Source organism: Tenrec ecaudatus, chromosome 16 (genome assembly GCF_050624435.1).
Source record: "Tenrec ecaudatus isolate mTenEca1 chromosome 16, mTenEca1.hap1, whole genome shotgun sequence".
Lineage (NCBI taxonomy): Eukaryota > Metazoa > Chordata > Mammalia > Afrosoricida > Tenrecidae > Tenrec > Tenrec ecaudatus.
This window is the reverse complement of record NC_134545.1, coordinates 26,084,499-26,105,511: the sequence shown is the minus strand read 5'-3', so window position 1 is coordinate 26,105,511 and position 21,013 is coordinate 26,084,499. Positions and strand designations below refer to the sequence as shown.

Here is a 21,013-nt window from a genome sequence, read left to right as displayed (position 1 = left end):
ACAAGGGTCTCTCCTGGTTCACCCCAGCCCTGGCTCCAAATGGCTCAGTGAGCATTTGTTATGAGAAGGCCTTTCAGCAGCATGTGCTTCAGTGAGCCCACCCAGAGGCCAGCTCCATGACTTTTTGACCTTTGGGCAGGCTACTTCACCTCTCCCTACAAATCAGGTGGTAGCTGTGACTCTCTTGCAAGAGAAATATGACAACAAATACCTGGCCCCTGCCCGGTGTTTCGTAAAGGCCTCTGTAAATACTGGCAATTGTTATCATCAGACTCCTTGCCCAGTGCTCTCTTCACAGCACAGCCCTCTGAGCAGAAAACATCGCAACTAGAATGACTCAATGTCACTAACTGGGTCCCCCAGCTTCTCAGCAATCTCTGCAGCACTGGGCTGACTCAAAGAGCCTGAACAGACAGCACACAAGCACACAGAAAGTGGTATCTTCCTAGAGATCCCAGAGCTCACTCTTCGCAGGAACTAAAACCACAAAAGGCCCAGGCATGTGAAACATCGACATGAGTGTCTCAGGCAGCCCCTCATCCGGGCCCAGGACCACATAACCGAGCAAAGGACCTTGAGCTGTTAAGTACTGTGACCTAGACACGCTTGGCTGTATTTTTAGTCTCTTGTGCACTGTTTCCATCACCTGTGCTGGGCTTTAAGCTGGAAAGGAGAAGGGGGAGGGAAGGGAGAGGCTGAAAGGGAAAGGGGTGTTTCTCAAAGCAGCTGTCGGGGACAGGGGCTGGCAGATTCTTTGTGTCTGGATTCTGTTGTCCTCAGTGTCAGCTCTAGGGACCAGTTACATTGGTTCCTATTGGGAGGAAGCCCCATTTGGTTTCATGCTCTGCTGTTGCCATCTTGAAATGCTAAGCAGTTTCCAATAAGGGGCTGCAGATTTCCATTTTCTGCAAATGATGCAGCCAGTTGTGGTCGGACCCAGAGTGCCTTCCTGCAGGGCAGGTAGGCCAGGCTGGTGTGAGGTGTGGCTGTGGTCTATAGCGAAACCTGGCAAGGGAACGCCCAACACAAAACAAACTCACTGCTTTCCTGCTGATGCCAATTGACACTCTGTCCATAGGGTCCCCAGGAGTCAGAACTGGCTTGATCACGGTGAGTTTGAGTTTGAGGACAGGACAGAACTGACACTGGGGTTTCTGAGCCTGGAAATCTTTATGAGAGCAGAAAGCTCACCTGTCTCCCTTGCAGCAGATGATGGTTTAGAACTGCTGACCTGTGGTTACCAGCTTATCCTATATCCCACCATGCCACTGGGGCTCTTTGAGGAAGTACTGGACTTGGGTCTCAAACCTGTGAATTGCCCCTTCCTGTCTCACCTCTCCACTCCCCCAGCCAGAGTGAGATGGGGGAGAAACTTTTCAACTGCAGAGGCCGCACCCCGCTTTTGTAGAGCGTTTCCAGAACATCTTCTTTAGCTGGTCCACAGATCCTTTATCAACACCACCACATCCTTATCTTTCTAGGACTTTTTGCCCTCTGAAATTCATATATATATATATATATATATATATATATATATATATATACTTTTTTTTTTTTCATGTTGGTTGACTGCCTTCCCTGTTCCCACTCCCAGTCCTCTTGGCAATTCCTTACTTTGGGAACTTCTTGGGGGTGGGTGACAGAGCTATTTTTGTAGGTGGCTGTGCCCTTAGATCTTTTCTTAGTGTGTACCTCACCAGGTCGTTAGTGAATGAACAACTAAAAGAACATGAGTTGGGTAGACTGTACTCTCAGGGACCCTGTGAGGGTCAGGGTCCAGCTGCTCCATAGGGTTTCCAATGACAAACCCTACAGGAAAAGACAAAGGGTTTCTCAGCAGCAGACCCCCAGGCCTTTCTTTCGAGGTGCCTCCGGATATAGCTGCACCTCCAGCCTCTGAGTTAGCACATCCGGAAGGGACTCCTGAACATTGAGAGGACCACTTTTATTAAGTTCGAATTTGTGCTGATGATGCCATGGATCTTGCCTTTTCAAGTTCTTTCAAGAAGTTCCTGCCTGTGAGGTGATTTTCAGGTCCTGCCCTTGGAGGAGTCCCAGTTGCCTAGTGGGTTAGGGTTGGTCTGCTATTCCCAAGGTCAGCATTTCGAAACCACCAGCCACTACTTGGCATGCATAATGAGGTTTTCTACTCCTATAGAGTTAGGGTCCCACAGGTGTAGTTCTACCCTGTCCTATAGGTTCGTTCTGAGTTGGAGTTGGTTCCTGGCAGTGAGTTTGGGACCCCTTGTTGGCAGATTGGGCATGGTGGAGGAAAGCCAGGGTAAGCAAGTACGCAGGAGACCCCATGTGGGTTTAGGTGAATATATATTCTCAAGGACAGAGCCTTGTGGGGCGGTGGGGAGGGGCTGTGCCAGGACGCCAAACCGGGAGCCCAGTGGATTCTGGAACGAAGTGACAAAATGAAAAGAAACACACACACACACACACACACACACACACAGGGAGCGAACACGACTTGCCACCTGTGGGTGGAGAGGGATGGAGAGGCTTTGTGGGAGGTAGCTAAGCACGTGGGGCCCCGGGCTGGGCTGGAATGGAGAGAGTGGCTCTCAGAGGAAAGGGACTAAAACGGGGTGGGGTGGGACTCTGGAGTGGCGGGGCAGGTGTCGCCCAGGGTGGGCCAGGGAGCTGTGAGCCCCTGGGCCGCCCGGCCCTCCTGGGGCGCGGCGAGTCGGCGCAGCAGGCCCGCACTTGCAGCCCGGGACCCAGCACTTGAAAGTACCGGGCGCGTCGCCCAGACCTGCCCGGTAGGGCGTTACCACCGAGCTTTAGGCGGGAGCCAAGGAAAATCCCGTCTGCCCCAGGGATGCGAGGGAGGGGGAGGCCCAGGATCGGATCCAAGATGAACCCCAGGTGGGGCCCGGGGGGGACCTCAGAGGGGCGGGGGTGGGGTGATAAGCCTGGCAAGTGGACCGTGAGTCTGTGCCCAAGTTACAGCATCAGGGCCCACTCTTTCCCTAAAGACCTCCTGAAGGGACCCTCAGACCCCCCTGAAGCCCATTTTCCAGGTGACGGAGGCTCAGAGGAATCAGTTAGCGACACCAGTTGACACCGGCAGCGCGCCCGAGCAGGAACCAGGGATTTGAGGCGGGGACCGGAGTCCGAAGGTTCCGTGCTCCTGGGGCTTCAGGCCCGTTGCCGGTGGTGCCCAGGTGCGCCTTCAACGCCCACCGCCTGCAGGTGCAGTTCAGGGAGCTGCTTTCCTTTTAAGCCCGGCGACCGAGTAGGCTCTAGACCAGCCGGCTGGCACAGAGCACCCCGACGGAGCCCAGCGGGGGACGCCGTTTGCAATTTGCTGGGCGGCCGACTTCTGGGGTGCTTGAGCCCGCGTGCGGGTCACGACCCGGACCTCCGCGTGGGGACTCGGAGGCGGGCCTCCAAGCCCCGCCCTCACCTGGCGGCCCCGCCCTCCAGGGCGGACCAATGGGGCGGGTGGCGGGGGGAGGGCCCAGGTGCGGCCGTGGGCGGGGCGCCGTCGTGAGTGGCAGGCGCGGCGAGTGGGTGGGCGGGCCGGGCGTGCGCAGTGCGTTCCGCCCTCCGGCCTGGCGGCCCAGCCGGGCGGGCCCCCGGCTGCTGGGGCGGCGGCGGCGCTGAGGGGGCGGGCCGGGGCGGGGCGGCCTGCGGCCGGGGCGGGGCCACGCTCGAGCCCCGCGCCCCGCTCCCATGGCCGCCCCCGGCTCCCCGCGCTGCCCCCTCTCCCCCGGGCCGCGCCCCGGGGCCCCGCACTGACGGCCCATGGCGCCGCCCGCCGCCCGCCTCGCCTTGCTCTCCGCTGCCGCGCTCACGCTGGCGGCTCGGCCCGCGCCCGGACCCGGTGAGTGAGCGCCGTCGGCGCCGAGCCCCCCTCTGGGCCTCCCGGGAACCCCCCCATGCCCCTCCGCGGCGCCCCTCGGTGCGGGACCCCGGCCTCAGAGCCCCCGATTGTCCCACAAGTCCCTCAGCGACTTCGTCCAGTGCCGCACCCCTCGCCTTAGGATCCGACTGTCCCGCAAGTCCCTCAGCAGCAGCCCTCGGTCCTGGCCCCCCTGCGTCGACCCAGAACTGTCCCCCACGAGTCTCTCAGCTCCGGGACCTTTGCCTCCGCAACACCCCTGCCTCAACTCCTCAGCAATGCCCCCAGGCCGGGGACGGGGGCTCCCTTCCCAGACCCCATCCCGACGACCATGCCGTTGGGTTGTACCTGGGGACCCACGCTGACCTCGGAGGACCCAGCAGGATCGGGGATTCCCTCCCTCCGCAGCGGCCCGCTTTGAACTTCCCAGTGACTCTGGTGGTGGCCCAGCAGGGAGACCGGGAGGGAGGGGCGAAGAAGGGAAAGTACCCCCACCCAGATCTCGGGGTGTTCAGCTTAAGGTTAGCCCCACACTTTCAACAGGTCACCCACGGGCGGTCTAAGGCCAAGCCAAGGCCAGGTCCAGTGTGGACGCCCGGGCTGGGCTGAGCTTGCATGCAAACCCAGCCTTGCAGCCGGAATCCTTTCCAAGATGAAGAGTAGGCAGCAGGGCGTAGTCTGGCCCAGTCACTGTTCCACTCCGAGTCCTTTGGGTGTTGAGCCTACAACGTTTGTGAAAGGGACGGGAAGCGTTCATTACCGCCTGCCCTGGTAGAAAACCGGCCTCTGGCTTCCCCACCCAAATTGCACTGTGATGATGTTGGATAGATGGGATTTTGCTGGTGAAAAAAGACTATGCAAGAGCTGCTTTGTTTACCCCTGAGTTTGGATCCCTAAAAAAGCTAGGACTTGGTGCTACTGCTCAAGGTGTGACTCTGTAGGTCACCCCTCCAGCTCCCAGCCTGTTTTCTGCCTGTCAAGGAGGGGGGGGGGGGGCGGATAAGGATGCCTCCCAGGGGGTTGGGAGGATTAAGTGCCATGCTGACAGTAATGGACTTGGATCTATAAGGCATTCAATAAACATCTTTTAATAATACTTTTTATAGCACTGAACGGTTCACCAAGTGCTAGACACCTCATCTGCCCTGGGCCTGCCGTAAGTGTCCAGTCTGATGAAGGCCTATAAAAGGGCAAGCTTGGCTTTGGATCAGTGCCGAGAGAGAGGTGGGGGTGGTCTCTGAGCACCATTGAATGGTTTGGGTGGGATGGCCAGCCATCGAGGGGATTTTTTGCTGTTTGATCGCTTCCACTATTTGCTGTGTGTGAGGAGCACGGGGGGGGCGGGGGGGGGCGCCACATTCTGAGAGCCATGATATGTCAACATATCTGTAACCTAGTAACCTCTGGGCTCCACTTTGCCAGCTGTGTGGTCAGGATTTAATGTCCTATGCAGAGAGGAGGTAGCATTGGGAACAAACTGGTTCCCCCTTCTAGAAAGGACAGAGCAGTACCTCTGAGGAGCTGTAGTGAGTCTGCTCTGCTGAGGATTGTTCGAAGGGGGTGCTGTTGCTTTGCTGCCGCCGCTGCTGCTGCTGCTGCTGCTGCTGCTGTTAGGAGCTGGCAAGTCGGTTCAGACCCGACCGCCCATCCGAGCGAACCAGCACCCGATCCTATTGTCATCCTCACCATTGTTGTTTTGCCAGAGTCCATCCTTGCAGCCACTTTGTCAGTCCATCTCCTTGAGGGCCTCCCCTTTTGTTGCATCGCAAGGAAGAGTCATGCTCAACTCTTCTATAGTCGGTAGGCTGCTTGGATTTTGGATTCTAGGCTTGGACTGTTGTTTTTGAGAGATTCCAACTCACGGAGACCCCATGTGCCAAGAGTAGAACTGCTCCATCGAGGTTTCAAGGACAGGACCTTTTGGAAGCAGCTTAGCAGTCCTGTTTTCAAAGTGAGTGTGGACCTCCAGCCTTAGTAGCTGGGTGCTTAATGGTGTGTGCCACTCCGGGACTCCATTACAAAATGGAAATGTAACTGTGAAAAGTGGCCTGAGTTCTCCATTCAGTGAGTCCCAAAAGCATAGTTTCCCACCACCTTGGTACTCGGATGCTTTTCTGGCTTTTTTTGTCTTGCTCATTCCAATAGGCCTTCAGCATCACATCCTGCCTTAGAGCCTACCTACTAATTTTTTAAAACCCTATCCAAACACACACACACACACACACGCACACACACCACGTTTTACTCTGAAGAGATGCCAGACTCACCATTTTCTATTTTTTAGATACTGTAATTTTCTCAGAAATGTTGTGGATGGAAAAATTATTTCAATACTTAGATACAGCATAATTTTATAATATTTAAATTACTGGTGGTTTGCATATTTGAATGCTAACTTTACAAAAACAGTTAGCTCACTCCCCACCAATGCTCCTTCTAATGACAGTTTGTCACCAACCCCAAATGATCTTCCCTGTCCTTTCCACTCTGCCTTTCAGATGCCCCCCCCCCCCTCCTCTCAGGACTGATATCAAGGAGAGGTGACTGGCAGGAGCTAGGCTCCCCTTGCAAGGACGGAAGCAGCCTAGGCAGTAGGGGAGAACTGATGACCGCTCCCTAGAGGGCCCCTTCTGGCATTTACTGGTCTGAGGGAAAGCAGAGGAAACTGGGCGGGCTTGGGCCACTATTTTGAGGACGCAGTGGCTTCCATCAGGTATGTAGCTACAGGGCTCTTGCCTCATGTTACAGTTCTGTGAACAGCCCTTTAAAATTGATGCTCTTTCTCTTCCAACTCCCTGTCTGGAATTCCTCCCATTAACCTGTAGCACGCCTTGGTATGAGACCTGTGAGATCGATGGGAGCGAGAAAGGTGCAGTCTTCCACAGCCCTGCTCTTCTTGGGACCACCGTTAATGCTAACAGACTCCCTATCTGCAACCAAAGCGGGGGTTAGGAGAGTGGGCCTGCACACACGGGAGCTTGTGAAAGCTCACAGACCAAAGAGAACTTGCGATTTAGCCTTGAGCTTTTTAAAGCCCCTTCGTTTGCATCTACAACATCGATGGCCTGGTGGCGGAGTGGTTATGTGTTGGGCCGCATTGCCAGCAGTTGGAAACCACCAGCCATTCCAAGGGCGAAAGATGAGGCTTTCTCAGCCCTGCTAGTCACAGCCTGGGAAACCCACAGGGCAGTTCTCTGCCCTACAGAGCCGCTGTGAGTCGGAATCAACGCACTCAGTGAATTCCATTCAATTGACTCAATGGACTCCCCAGTGGGATTTTTTTTTAGGGGGAAATGGGGGCGTTCCTATATGAAAAAAAAAGAGTTTTGACTTGGTATCAAAGAACTTTGAGCTTTTTATGAAATTTGGTTTGGGCCCCTAGATAAAAATTATTGAAATGTTTTGAGATGTGCACTGAGTCCTATTGTAAATCCTAAAGCAGGGGTCCTCAAACGGTTTAAACGGGGCCAGTTCACTGGCCCTCAGACCCGTTGGAGGGCCGGACTATAGTTAAAAAAAAACCAAACTATGAACAAATTCCTATGCCCACTGCACATATTTTATTTTGAAGTAAAAAAGCAAACGGGGCAAAAACACCTGGCGGGCCAGATAAATGTCCTTGGTGGGCCACATGTGGCCCACGGACCATAGTTTGAGGACCCCTGCCCTGGAGCAAAGAGGTGGCATAGTGGGTGCAATCCACCAGTGACTTGTCAGAGAAAGACGCATTCCACTCCCATAAAAATGTGCCGTCTTAGAAACCCACAGGGGCAGTTCCCCCCTGTGCTATGGGATCACTGTGAGTCAGAATCAGTTAACTGGCTGTGGGTTGGTTTAAGCAAGGCATTCCATTTTAGGCTCACTTCTAACAAGTTAGTACACCTATTATCAGTAGATGTCATTGGTTGATATTCTTTCAGGACCGAAAAGAGTCCTAGTGGCACAGTGGGCTATGTGTTGGGCTGTTAACCACAGGGTTGGCAGTTTGAAACCACCAGCCTCCCTGCAGGAGAAAGATGAGGCTTTCTATGTCCATAAACAGCTACAGACTCAAAAACCCACAAGAGTAGTTCTACCCTGCCCTATGGGATCACTATGAACCAAAAATCAACTCAATGGTAACACTTTTTTAAATGTTTTGTTTGTTTGTTTTCAGTTCATGACCTACCATAGTTGGATGAAAAGCTTAAGGAAAAATGTGTTCCTTAAACAACTACACAACAGACAGGTTAAGGTGTTTTTGGTACCTGCTTTTTAGGAATTTTGAGCCTCACATGACACCTGGGCCTTTGGTCAAGACAACAGGTTGTCAACATTGTCTGTGAACAGACCCAGAGAGCTGAGGACCTGGGCTGTGAGGACCATTTCCTTGGATTACTTGTACAAGAACCGCTCTGGTCTCACAGGCTCTGAAATGTAGGTTGGCCCACGGGCTGGACTTTGATAAGGTCCCTCCGCTTTAGGTCCAAACGCATCATTGCGCGTGTGTGTGTTTTACTTGGGTTGTTTGTTGTTTCAGTAGCCACTAGTCCAGAGAGGTGATGGGGAGACTTGCTGTTGGTAAATGAATAAACCTTTTCCCGTAGCAAAATTTTAAGCTGCCCATGGGGTAAAAATTGGTGGCACAGCGAGCTAAGCATCGGGCTGCTTACCCAAGGGCCAGCAGTTTGAACCCACCAGCTGCTCCTGGGGGAAAGATGAGGCACTGGTCTTCCGTGGAAGCCCTAGGGAGCAGCTCTGCTGGGTGCCCCAGGGTCGCTGGAAGTCAGGACCCACCTGGTGGCAGTGGGTTATGAGGTGAACGTTCATGCGCGTGCATTCTACTCTTTAACTAAGACTTTGAATGACGACCATCACACCACCCACAAAGAATGCTTGAAAGAGGCGTTCTGGGTGGTTTATAGAGAAACCCAGTGCCTGTCTTGGAACTGCTTGGAGCCCTGGTGGGGTGGTTACGAGGTCTGCAATTGGAAACCACCCACAGCTCCACGGGAGAAAGGTCACGGTGTCAAAAACCCACCGGGGGTCGTGATGAGTCAGCATTGACTCAATGGCAGCAGGTTTGGCTTTGGTTTGGTCCTAGAACTGGTGCCTGGTGTGGTTCACGGTGCCTGCAGATGTTGGGGACAAACCGTCGAGAGATTAATTTCACAGGAAAACCCAGGCAGCAGGTGGTACCAACCCTGAGACAGGAAAAACAGCCGGACTGGCGGGTGGGGTGGGGGGTGGGGGGGTGGAGGGTGTGTGTGTGTGTGTGATCCTTCTCTTTCCGAAACAGTTGCTTTTTTATTTCCACAGTTCTATCACCATTTTTTTCAAGTGGCCTTTAGAAAAATAACCATGTGCCTCGCAGGGCTGCTGATTTTGTTTTAATTAAAACTTTTGTGAAAAACAAAACGAAACAGTCGAGCATACCAAGCTGATTGTGTTTGTACTGGGGAACAGTTAATGCAAAACACTTGGGAGAGCCAGGCCGGAAGTGTGGAGGGTAGCTTTTGCTTGTGCTTTTAACTTGGGAAGAAGGACAGTGTTAGAGGAAGTCCTTGTGTTCCTCAGAGAGCCACCCATCCAGGTCTTCAAGTGAGCTCCCCTCAAGCCCCTTGATGCCACGTGGCAGCCTCCGCAGGGCTGCGGAAGATGACTCAGGTGGAATTTGAGACGAGCTAGAACCCAGAAATGCTGGTCGAGGAGAAGTCATTCCAGGGTTTCCTCTTGCCTTCAGGAGAGGCAGTGCGCCCTTCCCAGCCCTCACCAGAATTCCAAAAACACGTTATCCTGGACGTGGGCTGAACCGAGAAAGCAAAAAGCCATTGTAAAATGTTGGACCAGCCAAACCCATGCCCACTGCCTCCTGGTCCATTCCAACCCTTAGTGACCCCCTGTATTCAGGCTTTATGGAAGCAGACAACCTCCTTTGTCCCCCTCAGAGTGGTTTTTGGGCTTGAACTGTCGGCCTTGCGGTTAGCAGCCCAACACTTACCAGACAGCGCCACCTGGGCCCCTTAAAATGTCAAAGGGTGCTACTAATCTTCACAAGTAGCCACTTCACAGAAACCTCCCCTCTCCTCCTGCGAGGGGGTCCCCTCCCCTTTGCTGTAAAATCCTCTTTCTAGGTAAACACTTCCTTGGCCTAGACATGTTCCAGTTTGACAAGGAATGAGGCTGGGTGTTTGGAAGCACCTGAGCAGACAGAAGTTTTCAGGCCACCCCCACAGATGGGCAGGTCCCTCCCACTTCCCCCAGGACCCCGTCAGGGTTCCCCTTTGTTGGGGCCAAGCTTTCAATTTCTCTCGACACTGATTTAATCCCTGGCAAGTAACCAAAGCATTAAACTTTTATTGTTCACTTTACCACAAGGGTGGGGCACCCAGCTCCTGGGCTGGGGAGGCTGCAGGCCGCTTCCACGCCCCAGGGTCACGCCCCCCAGGGTCGCACCCGCTACAGTGACAGTAGCCTTGGAGGGCTGGGCGCTGGTCCACTGGGTTAGCTTCTTATGGAAACTAGGCCAGTGGACCCTTAAGACTGGTTTTAGCAAGAAATGACTTTGAAAGCTAACCACATCGAAAACAAACAGCTAGACAAAGCAGCATCCGTCAGCCCCTAGAGATGATTCAAAACGGTTGTAGCTTGATGGCTACATATATGTTGGCCTCGTGTGTATGTTGGGTCCCATGTGCCTGCGGAGCAGATTTCTGCAGTGTGCGGGCGCGCTCAGCCCTTGGTGTCCTAAACCTTGGATGAGAACATGGCGGCCAAGTAGCTCTCTTCCACCCTAGAAGATGTTGGTAACCAATCCCCTTGCCTTATGTAAATTACTTGCTGCTGTGTAATCTATAAAAATTCATCTTCAAAGAAAATTATTGGGCTGGTAAAAAATATTTTTAATAATGACCACAGAAGCCATATTTGTTTTTCTTTGATGTTCTCCCGAAGCCTCTTCTGGTTTTAATCAGATTGTTCCCACATAAAATACAGTGGAAATCTACAATAATAAAATCCCTATTCCTGTGTCTATGGGGAAATAAAGCAGGATGCGGACTGTCCTTTTAAGGGGCTTTCCCCTTGCCTTTCCCCAGACTCAAAGCCTCCATTACTGGTGGGTGTTTTGGCATCAGTTAAGGGCCTTCAATCCTTCCCTCCTTCCATGTTTTGCTCTTTCATTAAAGTGTTTCTGTTGTCTAATTATATCCTTTCAATCAAATTAGAGACTGCAGCATCTGGTGAGGGCCCTAACTGCTGCCATCTGCACCTCAGGCTTTTTCAGCTGAGAATCACTCACGTTCCAAATGGCAGGAAGAGATTTGGGGGGGCGGAGTCCAACTATGGATGGGGAGGTTGACTTAAAAGGACCATCTTCAAAGGCGGACTATGACGCCCTGCTTGCTGTGTGTGTGCTGTGTGCACGGCCACGCCGAGTGCCGCCAAGCGCCATCGGCATTCTTTGCTAATGCTTCTGGCAGATGAAGGACTTGTGAGGCCTCCCCTCCCTGTTAGGGGGCTTAGAGGGGCTCAGGGCTGAGCTGTCTACCTTGAGTTTCTATCTTGAGAAGAACCTGGCTTTAAAACCTACGGTTGGCAGATGTGGCAGTCGCTATCTGTTGATGTGATTACTTCTGCCCTCCTCCTGGTTTCTACTGGAGGATTTTGCCCCCAGGGGACACTTGACAACCACTGGAGATATTTTTGAGGGTCACAGTTTGGGGAAAGGTGTGTGTGTGTGTGTGTGTGTGTGTGTGTGTACATGCATGCAGAAGCAACTGGCATCTAAGTATGGTAGACACTCCCAGATCTGGCCACAGAGTGCTGCTGTTGAAGCACCCTATCCTCTCTGCACCATTCCTTTGTCCTTTCCTTCATTGTGACCCGGAGCTGGCACCTCAGCACCATGGTCTCTCACTGGTCAGTAGATTCTCCAGCATCCCTCTCTAACCCCCCGCAGGCATTTCTATGGACGGTGGGTGTTTCAACCACCTTCCTAGCCTGGCAAGGCTGGGATTCACCCTATCTTTTTACTCTCTTGATGGTAGGGCTGCCAGCTTAAAGGCAAGACACCCAGTTAAACTTGAATTGCAGCTAATTAAGAAATTCCCATGTAACTGGGCGGCCTGTGTTTTTATTCGCGAGATCTGGCAACTTTTTCTAGGGCCATTGGGACACTCCCTTGAAACTGTATACCTCGGCCAGTCCGAATCCACACCCCTTATTCTGATTGCTCTACAGAGGATGTCGCTGCCCCTGCCTGAGTCGCTCCTTCTGTCCCATAGTCTCTCCAGCCGGGGGGCTTCTGACCTGTCACCTGAGTTGTGTGGGTTTGTTTTTTTTTTAATGTTGGGGCAAATTAACAAGGACTAATCAAACGATTGAATGCCACAACTCAATCATTTCAGATTTTACTGTAAAGATGAGTCCCGGAGATGTATTGGCTACTTTATCATCCGTCCCCTCCACCCCACCCCCCTCCAGGACTCTTGTGTAATTCGGCCATTCCATATCAGCCCAGGGCAGTTGAATGGCCCCGGAGGCTGGTTCCCATGGAGTGCTGGCTGCGCTCCAGGGCCCCATTATTGGGAACTTTCCTGCCATCTGAAGTGTAAAAGAGGCCACAGACAGTACTGATGTCTAGCCTCTCTCTCCGAGCAGGAGCCTCAGACAGTATGAAATAGACAGGTACCACGGGCAGGTGCAGATCTGAGCCAGGTGTCTGCTGCTGAAAGCAAACCCTAAATAGGACAACGTACCTTCCTTCAAAAAAGGGGAATTGATTCTTTCCCTTGTGGAGCAACTTCACCATACTTGTCCGTTAAGGAACAGATATCAAGCATTTGGGTTTCCAATACCTGATTTTACATAGACCAGGGGTCCTCAAACTATGGTCCGTGGGCCACATGTGGCCCGCTGAGGACATTTTTCTGGCCCGCCAGGTGTTTTTGCCTCATTTGATTTTTTACTTCAAAATAAGATATGTGCGGTGTGCATAGGAATTTGTTCATAGTTGTTTTGTTGTTGTTTTTTTAAACTATAGTTCAGCCCTCCAACGGGTCTGAGGGACAGTGAATTGGCCCCCTGTTTAAAAAGTTTGAGGATTCCCCCCCAACAACCATGATCCGAATTCTACCTTGCAAGACTGGATAGAGCAGAGGTTGTACACTGGTGCATATAGGAGCTGGAGGCACAGGGAATCCAGGGCGAATGATACCTTCAGGACCAGGGGTGTGAGGGGCGATACTGGGAGAGTAGAGGGTGAGTGGTTTGGAAAGGGGGAACTGATTACAAGGAGCTACATGTGACCTCCTCCCTGGGGGACGGACAACAGAGAAGGGGGTGAAAGGAGACGCCGGATAAGGCAAGATATGACAAAATAATAATCTATAAATTATCAAGGGCTCATGAGGGAGGGGGGAGCGGGGAGGGAGGGGGAAAAAAGAGGACCTGATTCAAAGGGCTTAAGTGGAGAGCAAATGCTTTGAAAATGATGAGGGCAAAGAATGTATGGATGTGCTTTATACAATTGATGTATGTATGGATTGTGATAAGAGTTGTATGAGCCCCTAATAAAATGTAAGAAAAAAAAGAAAATGATTAGGGCAAGGAATGTACAGATGTGCTTTATACAATTGATGTATGTATATGTATGGAATGTGATCAGAGTTGTATGAGCCCCTAATAAAATGTTTAAAAAAAAAAGTTTGAGGACCCCTGGCATAAACTTTCCTTGAACTCTCGTGAGTCATGTAAATCACGAGGCTCCCCTGGAGACTTAACTTGGTGAGGGAATGGGACTTTCTGTCTGCCTGTAATGGATTCGTTCCCCCTGCACTCCCCACACACCTGCTTCCGTCCCTCACTCAACAAGCATTTGCCAGACCTTCTGTGTGGTACACAGTTGTTGAAAAGACAAAGAGGGTAAGAAATGCAAAGGCTAGTGGAAGCAGGACCCTCTGCTTTTTAGCCAGTTGCAGTCCACAGTAACCAAGTCCTCTAAGAGCCCTGGCATCACATGCTTGCCATTTATTTTAGAGACTGTATTGTGTGCATTCTCTCCGAGGGGGAAAGATGAGGCTATATAAAGATTTATGGACCGATATCGAGTCTCCCATTTCTGTTCCTCGGGTTTATCTGATGTGCCCTGAGCTCTTATCTGTACCTGTGTCCATGCTCCGGTCTAACCCGCAGTGAAAGACAGGACTGGGGTCATGATAGGTGGGGGGTGAGGATACCAGGAGGGTAGGGGGAAGGTGGGGAGTGGAAGGGAGGAAGGGTGAACCTATCGAAATGATAGACACATAACCACCACCACCCCAGGGGGATGAACAGCAGAAGCTATAGGGGAAGGGAGACCACAGTGGTGTAAGATATGAAAATAATAACAATTTATAATTTATCAAGGGGTCATGAGGGTGGGAGGTGGGGAGGGAGGGAAAAAAGAGGAGCTGATGCCAAGGGCTCAACTAGAAAGTCAATGTTTAGAGAACCATGATGGCAACATCTGTACAAATAGTCTCAATAGCAATCGATGTGTGTCTGGATTGTTGTAAGAGCTGTAAGAGCTCCCAGTAAAATGATCTTTAAAAAAAAAGATTGACGGTCCAAGAAACCCTATGTAGGGTCGCGATGAGTCAGAACGAACTCGGTGGCAGTGAGTTAGGATTCTCTCTCCTCTGTAGACTGTGTTAGACCCTGAACATCCAACTCACACTCCATCTTCTTAGCGCTTGTTTCCTTTAGAGCTGACTTAAAAGTAGAACAAGGCTTTATCCACCAAAGAGCTGGATTTGAACTCTAATACATCCCTGTTTCCTGGTGTGAAATGTGAATTTCTAGTTTGAAATGGCCTACCCTAAAAGATAAATATCTAAAGTTGACCCGTTCATACATTGGATTGGAAGACAGACCTTCGCCTAAGTGGTGAAATACAAGGAGAAACACCAAGCTCCCCGCCGTCGCATCAAGGTGGACTCAGAGCAACCCTGTAGGGCAGAGTATGCCTGCCTCATCTCTCTCCTGCAGAGCCACCGATGGGTTTGAACCACTGACCTCGTGGTTAGCAGCTCAGTGCGTAGCCCACTATGACACCAGTTGTCAGGGGCCGTCAAGTCTGTTTCGACTCATCACAGTCCTCTGCACAACAGAACGCAACACTGCCCGGTCCTGCAACATCCTTACAGTTGCTCTTCTGTTTGAGCGCCTTGGTGCCGCTGCTGTATCAGTCCATCTTGTCGAAGGCCTTCCTCTTTTCACTGCCCCTCCGCTCTACCAGGCGTAATGTCCTTCCCCAGGGGCTGGTCTCTCCTGTATGTGAGAGGAGTGTGTGAGATCCATACTCACCACGTATGGAAGACAGAGCCTCTCCAATCCGTGCCTCTAAGGAGCATTCTGGCTGTACTTCTTCCAAGACAGATCTGTCTGTTCTTCTGGCCCTCTACCAGAGGGCCTTGTAAAATCCACCAAAGTGCTCTGGTGAATTAATGAAATGTTTTCCTAGAGTTCCACTGAGCCAGTAATTTCAAACCGTCTTATCGAGTCCATCCTTCAACTGATACGTCCATGGTCATTTTTGCGTAAACACTGCCTTCGGGTCTCTGACTTGATGATTTTATCTGTTGTTAATAGCCCTGTAGCACTGTGGGTTGGGTGTTGGGCTGTTAACCGTAGATCGGAGATTCAGCCCCATCAGCCACTCTGAGGGAGAAAGAGGAGGCGGTTCTGCCCTGGGAGAGATTTGCATTTTCTGTTCTGCCCCTTTGAGTCCCTGTGAGGGTGCAGTCAACTTGATGACTGTGGGTTTGGTTTTTGACATGCATCACTTAGGGACTTACCCCCTCACCCCCAAACCCAAACCCACTGTCACAGGCACGTATTTGCATTTTCTTCAAGCACGGCTGCATATTGATGGGGGCTGTTGTGGTATGTTCCCCAGGGGATCTTGCTTAGGTAAGAGTGTCACATAGTCAAGATGGGAGCCAGGTGGAAAGCAAACATCACTTCATCTTGGCCTTCTCTGCGACATTACCACGGCCCCTTCTCATGTGTTGTGATTAGGTACTGCTGAATGGGTCCTGGTTCATAGAGATCCTGTGTACAACAGAACAAAACACCAGGGGCCTAAGGTGGCTAATTATTAAACAAAATGATAGTGACTCTTTTTTTTAAGTTGTCCTTTTTTAACCTTTAAAAAATGAGGTATTTGGGACATATATAAAAGTGGACAAAGGAGGAAGATGAAGTCTGTGGCCAGTGTTGTTTCCTCAACACCCCCCTCATTCATTGCACTAGGTCTATTGAAAGCGTCTCAGTGTGTTTTGTTGTGGAGAAAACGGATAACCACATAGACCAATTCAGTTTCTGCATGTCGCACATCACTGTCAGCGCAGCACACTGACTGTGTTCTTCAGGTTGTGCAAACCAGTCTCAGCTACTTCTTCTGAGTTGTTCCTCCTTTCACATCAACTCACTGCCCCCCTCAGGTTGTGCAAGGTTGGCAACCTAACCCCCCCACCAGCTGCTCCGCCGGAGAAAGATAAGGCTCTGCTAAGATCAAGCTATTCTAAGACGCGCAGTCTTCGAAACCTTGCCTAGGATTGTTATAAGTTGTGATCAGTTCAATGGCAGTAGGTTTGTTTGGTTTTAGAAGACTTCAGTGCATATTTTGGTCTAAAATAGAAAGATGACCTGGAGTTGATCCAGCGTCTGGGGGTCCAGAAAGTGTGCAGTCCATGAGAATTTGAAATTCTGCTCTGCATTCCACACCCACTTTGATCAGGATTCTTCTGTAAAATCTTGGATCAGAGTGTGCAGTAATGGTAACCATGCACCACCTAGTTTGGGGTTTGTTGTTTTGTCTCAGGGCAAAGGAGGCAGTTGTTCATGGAGGCAATTAGCCACACATTCCACTTCCTCCTCCTCTTCCTGCCTCTCTTCCTCTGCTGTGCCAGGCAAATAGAGACCCATTGTTGCCCCTCCACTAGATGTTCTCGTAACAAATGCCGGAGACCATAGGACCACATCTGCAAATATTTCACTGTGTATCTGTAAATGGTAAAGACTTTTAAAAAAAGCATAGTAGTAGTACCATCATTCACCCCTAAAAATTAACAATAATTGCTTTATATCATCAGATATCCAGTTCAAATTTCCCCTGTTGTTGCACCAGTACTTCCTATAATTCAAAGAGAACCAAAACAAGGTACATTTAGTTCATGTGACTTTTAAGTCTCCACTAACCTCTACGCTTCCCCTCTTTTCCTCACAACCCACACGTTGACAATGTTGTTTCCTCTAAGTTGAGGGAGGGCCCACAGGGAAGGGGAGTTATTTTTTACATTAGCGTTCTCACTTCCATGAGAGAGCTAGGCAGAAGTCGAGAAGTTTGCACCTGCAAGAGGTTCTTTAGCCACCCTTCTTTTCCAGGTGTTATCCCCCTCAGACTGTTGAACCCCAGTCACATTTTATTACAGTGGAAGAGCTCTGAGACCAGCTCGCTCCCATCCCCTCAATCCATAGAAGCAGCTGGGGCCCAGCGCATCCGGGTGGGTTGTTCAAGACAGAGTGGTAGCGACTCAGCTGGTGGGGTTTCCTCTCTAGTCCAGTGACGTTGCATGTGTGCTGTGTGTGCAGAGGAGCCCCCGCCCCACATGCTGCACGCCACTTACCCTCTCCGGTGTAGACCCACTAATCTTCCTCCATGGAATCCCTGCTCTCGGAGAAGCATCTTTAAAGAAGGGCAAGGCTTCGTGGGGAAAGGTTGAGAACTCCCTTCCCGAGACGAGCAGGTGCCTCCTTAACACAGGGGCCTGGAGACCTAAGCAAGCATTCCTCTGCTTTCCAAGGTCTCTGGACAGCTCTGAAGACTTACTCAAAAGTTCCCAGAACACCCATCCGTGTGGGAATCCCAGGGAGCAGCAGGTCTGCTGTGCACACCTTGAACACTCTAACATTACAAGGAGCCCTGCCCGCCCAAGCCTTGTATGACTATGACTATATTACTGTACACTTACCACGTTCCACAGACATCGTGGAAGAACAGAAGACGGTCTCATTTGGAAAGGCTTTGTCGTCTGGTGTTAGGCTGCCACAGTTGAATTTAATTTGTATCGACTTGTGTTGATTCCAAAATAGGTGCACACCAGCTTCTTCCCACAGAGGCTCAGGAGAGCAGCGCAGTGGTCCTACCTAGGGCAAAGAGTGAGTCACACCAACACCCCAGCTAAAGATTCAAGTTGCAATTCTATCAGAAACCTTGGAATATTCTAGATGCAGTATAAGACAAGCTTCCTATTTCTCAATAATGTGGTTTTGAGCAAGTACTATAATTAGGAACGACCTAGTTATAGGGCGTCATTCTACCTTTTCTAGAAATAGAAAGCCTTTTAGATTTACTGTTGCTTCTCTCTCTCACTCTCTCTCATTCTCTCTCTCTCTCTCTCTCTCTCTCTCTCTCTCTCTCACACACACACACACACACACACACACACACATCAAGTTTTAATCCTTTATTTTCAAAGGACACCATTATTTTAAAATATACTTTGAAAGTGCTGGTCACATCCCACCTGGCAGAGTTACATTTTCTGCACCTCTATTAACTTGGTATTTTCATCACTTATAGTAAAGTCCATGCATTGAAATAGGCAAGTTGTAGGATTTTAGTAGCATATATTTAAACAAAAAATGTTTCATCCCATTTATAGCTGAACTTTTGAGTAAGACAACACTTTTGGTCCATTATGCCTTTTTCCTTACCTCTTACACAAGAGGGCTTCAAAAAGTTCATGAGAAAATAGAATGAAATTTTAAATTTTCCACACACTTTTAAGCTCAGGCTGTGTATATTTTCGTTCCTGTTAGTAGTCTGATAACTTAAAACAGTATGAAAGTAGAATGATGCGTCCACCTACTTGTATAGTCTTTTTTTAAAGGCTGTGAGCCTTCACTCGCAGTTTTCTTCTTTTAAAAAAGCGTATTCTTTGCCCTGTACTTAGCCCATCTCAACAAATGAAATCAGTAATAATATCCTATTAACCAACCCCCCACCACCTAAATCTGATTCTCTTCCCCGCCCACCTTCCATCCTTCTTCTATTCCTCTGTAATTTCCTACCTCTCCCCTCTTCCTGCCCCTGCCCGGCCCCTTGTTAGTCTTCAAAGTCTTTTATTATTATTACAGTTTTGATGGCATACCTTACACAATCCATTATATCAATTCACATACAATTCTGTTCAATGCAGTCGAGTGGAATTATACAATCATCAATGCTATCAGCTCCCTATTCCCTGCCTTCCCATCTGACACCCACCCCTTCCTGACCCCTCAGGGAACCATTGCTCCTGTTACTGTTTTCGCAGGGTGATCTTTCTTGCCTTTTGTACCAAACAACCTTAAATATATAAATGAATGTACGAAAATTTAACATGACTAATGAGATAAAATCTTATGTTTTGATGTGTATAAACCACTTTTCTTTGGTTTTCCTTATAATAATGGTGCTGTTAAATGTTGATCTTTGTAAGGTTGACTAAGTTTGCCAAGCATAATGTTCTCTAGTTTTGTCCGTGTTTCGTGGTGTTTAAGAGAGTCATCACTTATACAGTCTGCCATACAGTTTCTATGAACCAGATTAAACAATAGGAGGGTAAATAAAAAAGTATTGCTACAAAATCACAAAACGTTTCTTAAACAAACATTAAAATGTGAAGTGACTGTTTCTCAACATATCCTCCATCTTTGCTGACACCCTTCCAGAGTGCAGAGTGGAGACCCAAAGCCCATTTGTAGACAGTTTGACTTCCCCTTTCAGAAGGGTCACAAAGAAGAGATGAGCCAATCAGGGTACAGTATAGCACCGATGAAACATACAACTTTCCTCTAGTTCTTTAATACTTTCTCCCCTACCCACACTCATGACCCCAATTCTACCTTACAAATCTGGCTAGACCAGAGCATGTACATGGGTACAGATAAGAGCTGGGAATACCAGGAATCCAGGACAGATAAACCCCTGAGGACCAATAATGAGAGTAGCGATACCAGGAGGGGAAGGTAGAGGGAGAAAGGGGAAGCTGATCACAATGATATACCTATAACCCCCTCCCTGGGGCGGACAACAGAAAAGTGGGTGAAGGGAGACATTGGTCAGTGTAATACATGGGGGAAAATTAATAAATTATCAAGGGTTCATGAGGGAAAGCAAGTGGGGGAGAGGGAAATGAGCTAATACCAAGGGCTCAAGTAGAAAGAATATGTTTTGAGAATGATGATGGCAACATATGTGCAAAGTGCTTGACACAATAGATGGATGTATGGATTGTGATAAGAGCTGTACGAGCCCCCAATAAAATGATTAAAAAAAGAAAGAACAAAAGAAGTGAATGTTCTAAAATTGACTGTGGAGATGTACTCCTTTTAATATGATTTAACTATTGAATTGTATGATTATATGAATTCAATGCCAATAAGCTGTTTGCGTTTTAAGAAAAGAAGTTACAGCATGTAATAATCACACTGTGTTCTTCAAGAAAGTCTGTCAGGTGGAAGATATGACAAAATAATTTATAAATTATCAAAAGTTCATGAGGTAGAGGGGATCAGGGAGACAGGGGAAAAATGAGCTGATACCAAGGGCTCAAGTGGAAAGAAAATGTTTTGAGAATGATGAGGGCACCAAATGGACAAATATGCTTGACATAATGGGTGTATCTATGGATTGTGATAGGAGTTGTATGAACCCCCAATAAAATGATTAAAAAAAGAAAATCTGTCAGGATAACCCTTTTGAGTGTTCCAACAGAAGAGTTGTCATCAACTTCTGAACGCATCTCTCTGCCTCGGATTTAAGTAGCCCGGTAAATCCCCGTAGAAGTCACTGCTTGGATTGGACCTTTTTTTGAAAGTGTACCCTTACAAGACTCAGAGAAGTGCCCCGCTGAGGGAACTTGTCGGCACCCAAGGTGCCACTGATCCGAGCCAGGTTAAACACGGCCCGCACAACCCTGTCACAAAAAAACCAGCAGACCCAAACTTCATGTCACGGAGTCGATGACGACTCAGAGACCCCACAGAGCTGCCACCTGTGAGTTTCCGAGACTATAACTCTTTGCGTGTCTTTCTTCGGAGGAGCTTATGGTGGTTTTGAACTTCGGACCTTTTGGTTAGCAGCCCAATACA

At 49.7% G+C, this 21,013-nt stretch overlaps 1 protein-coding gene across 1 annotated transcript in view; it reads left to right on the top strand.

Annotated features, from left to right (window-relative positions):
• Window positions 1-3,664: 3,664 nt before the first annotated feature.
• Window positions 3,665-21,013, top strand: part of KREMEN1 (kringle containing transmembrane protein 1) — a 71,990-nt gene continuing 54,641 nt past the window's right edge. Inside the window, exon 1 of the mRNA XM_075533760.1 lies at window positions 3,665-3,835. Coding sequence (XP_075389875.1) covers window positions 3,757-3,835 — 79 coding nt within the window. The 5' untranslated portion in view covers window positions 3,665-3,756. The remainder of the gene's footprint in view (window positions 3,836-21,013) is intronic.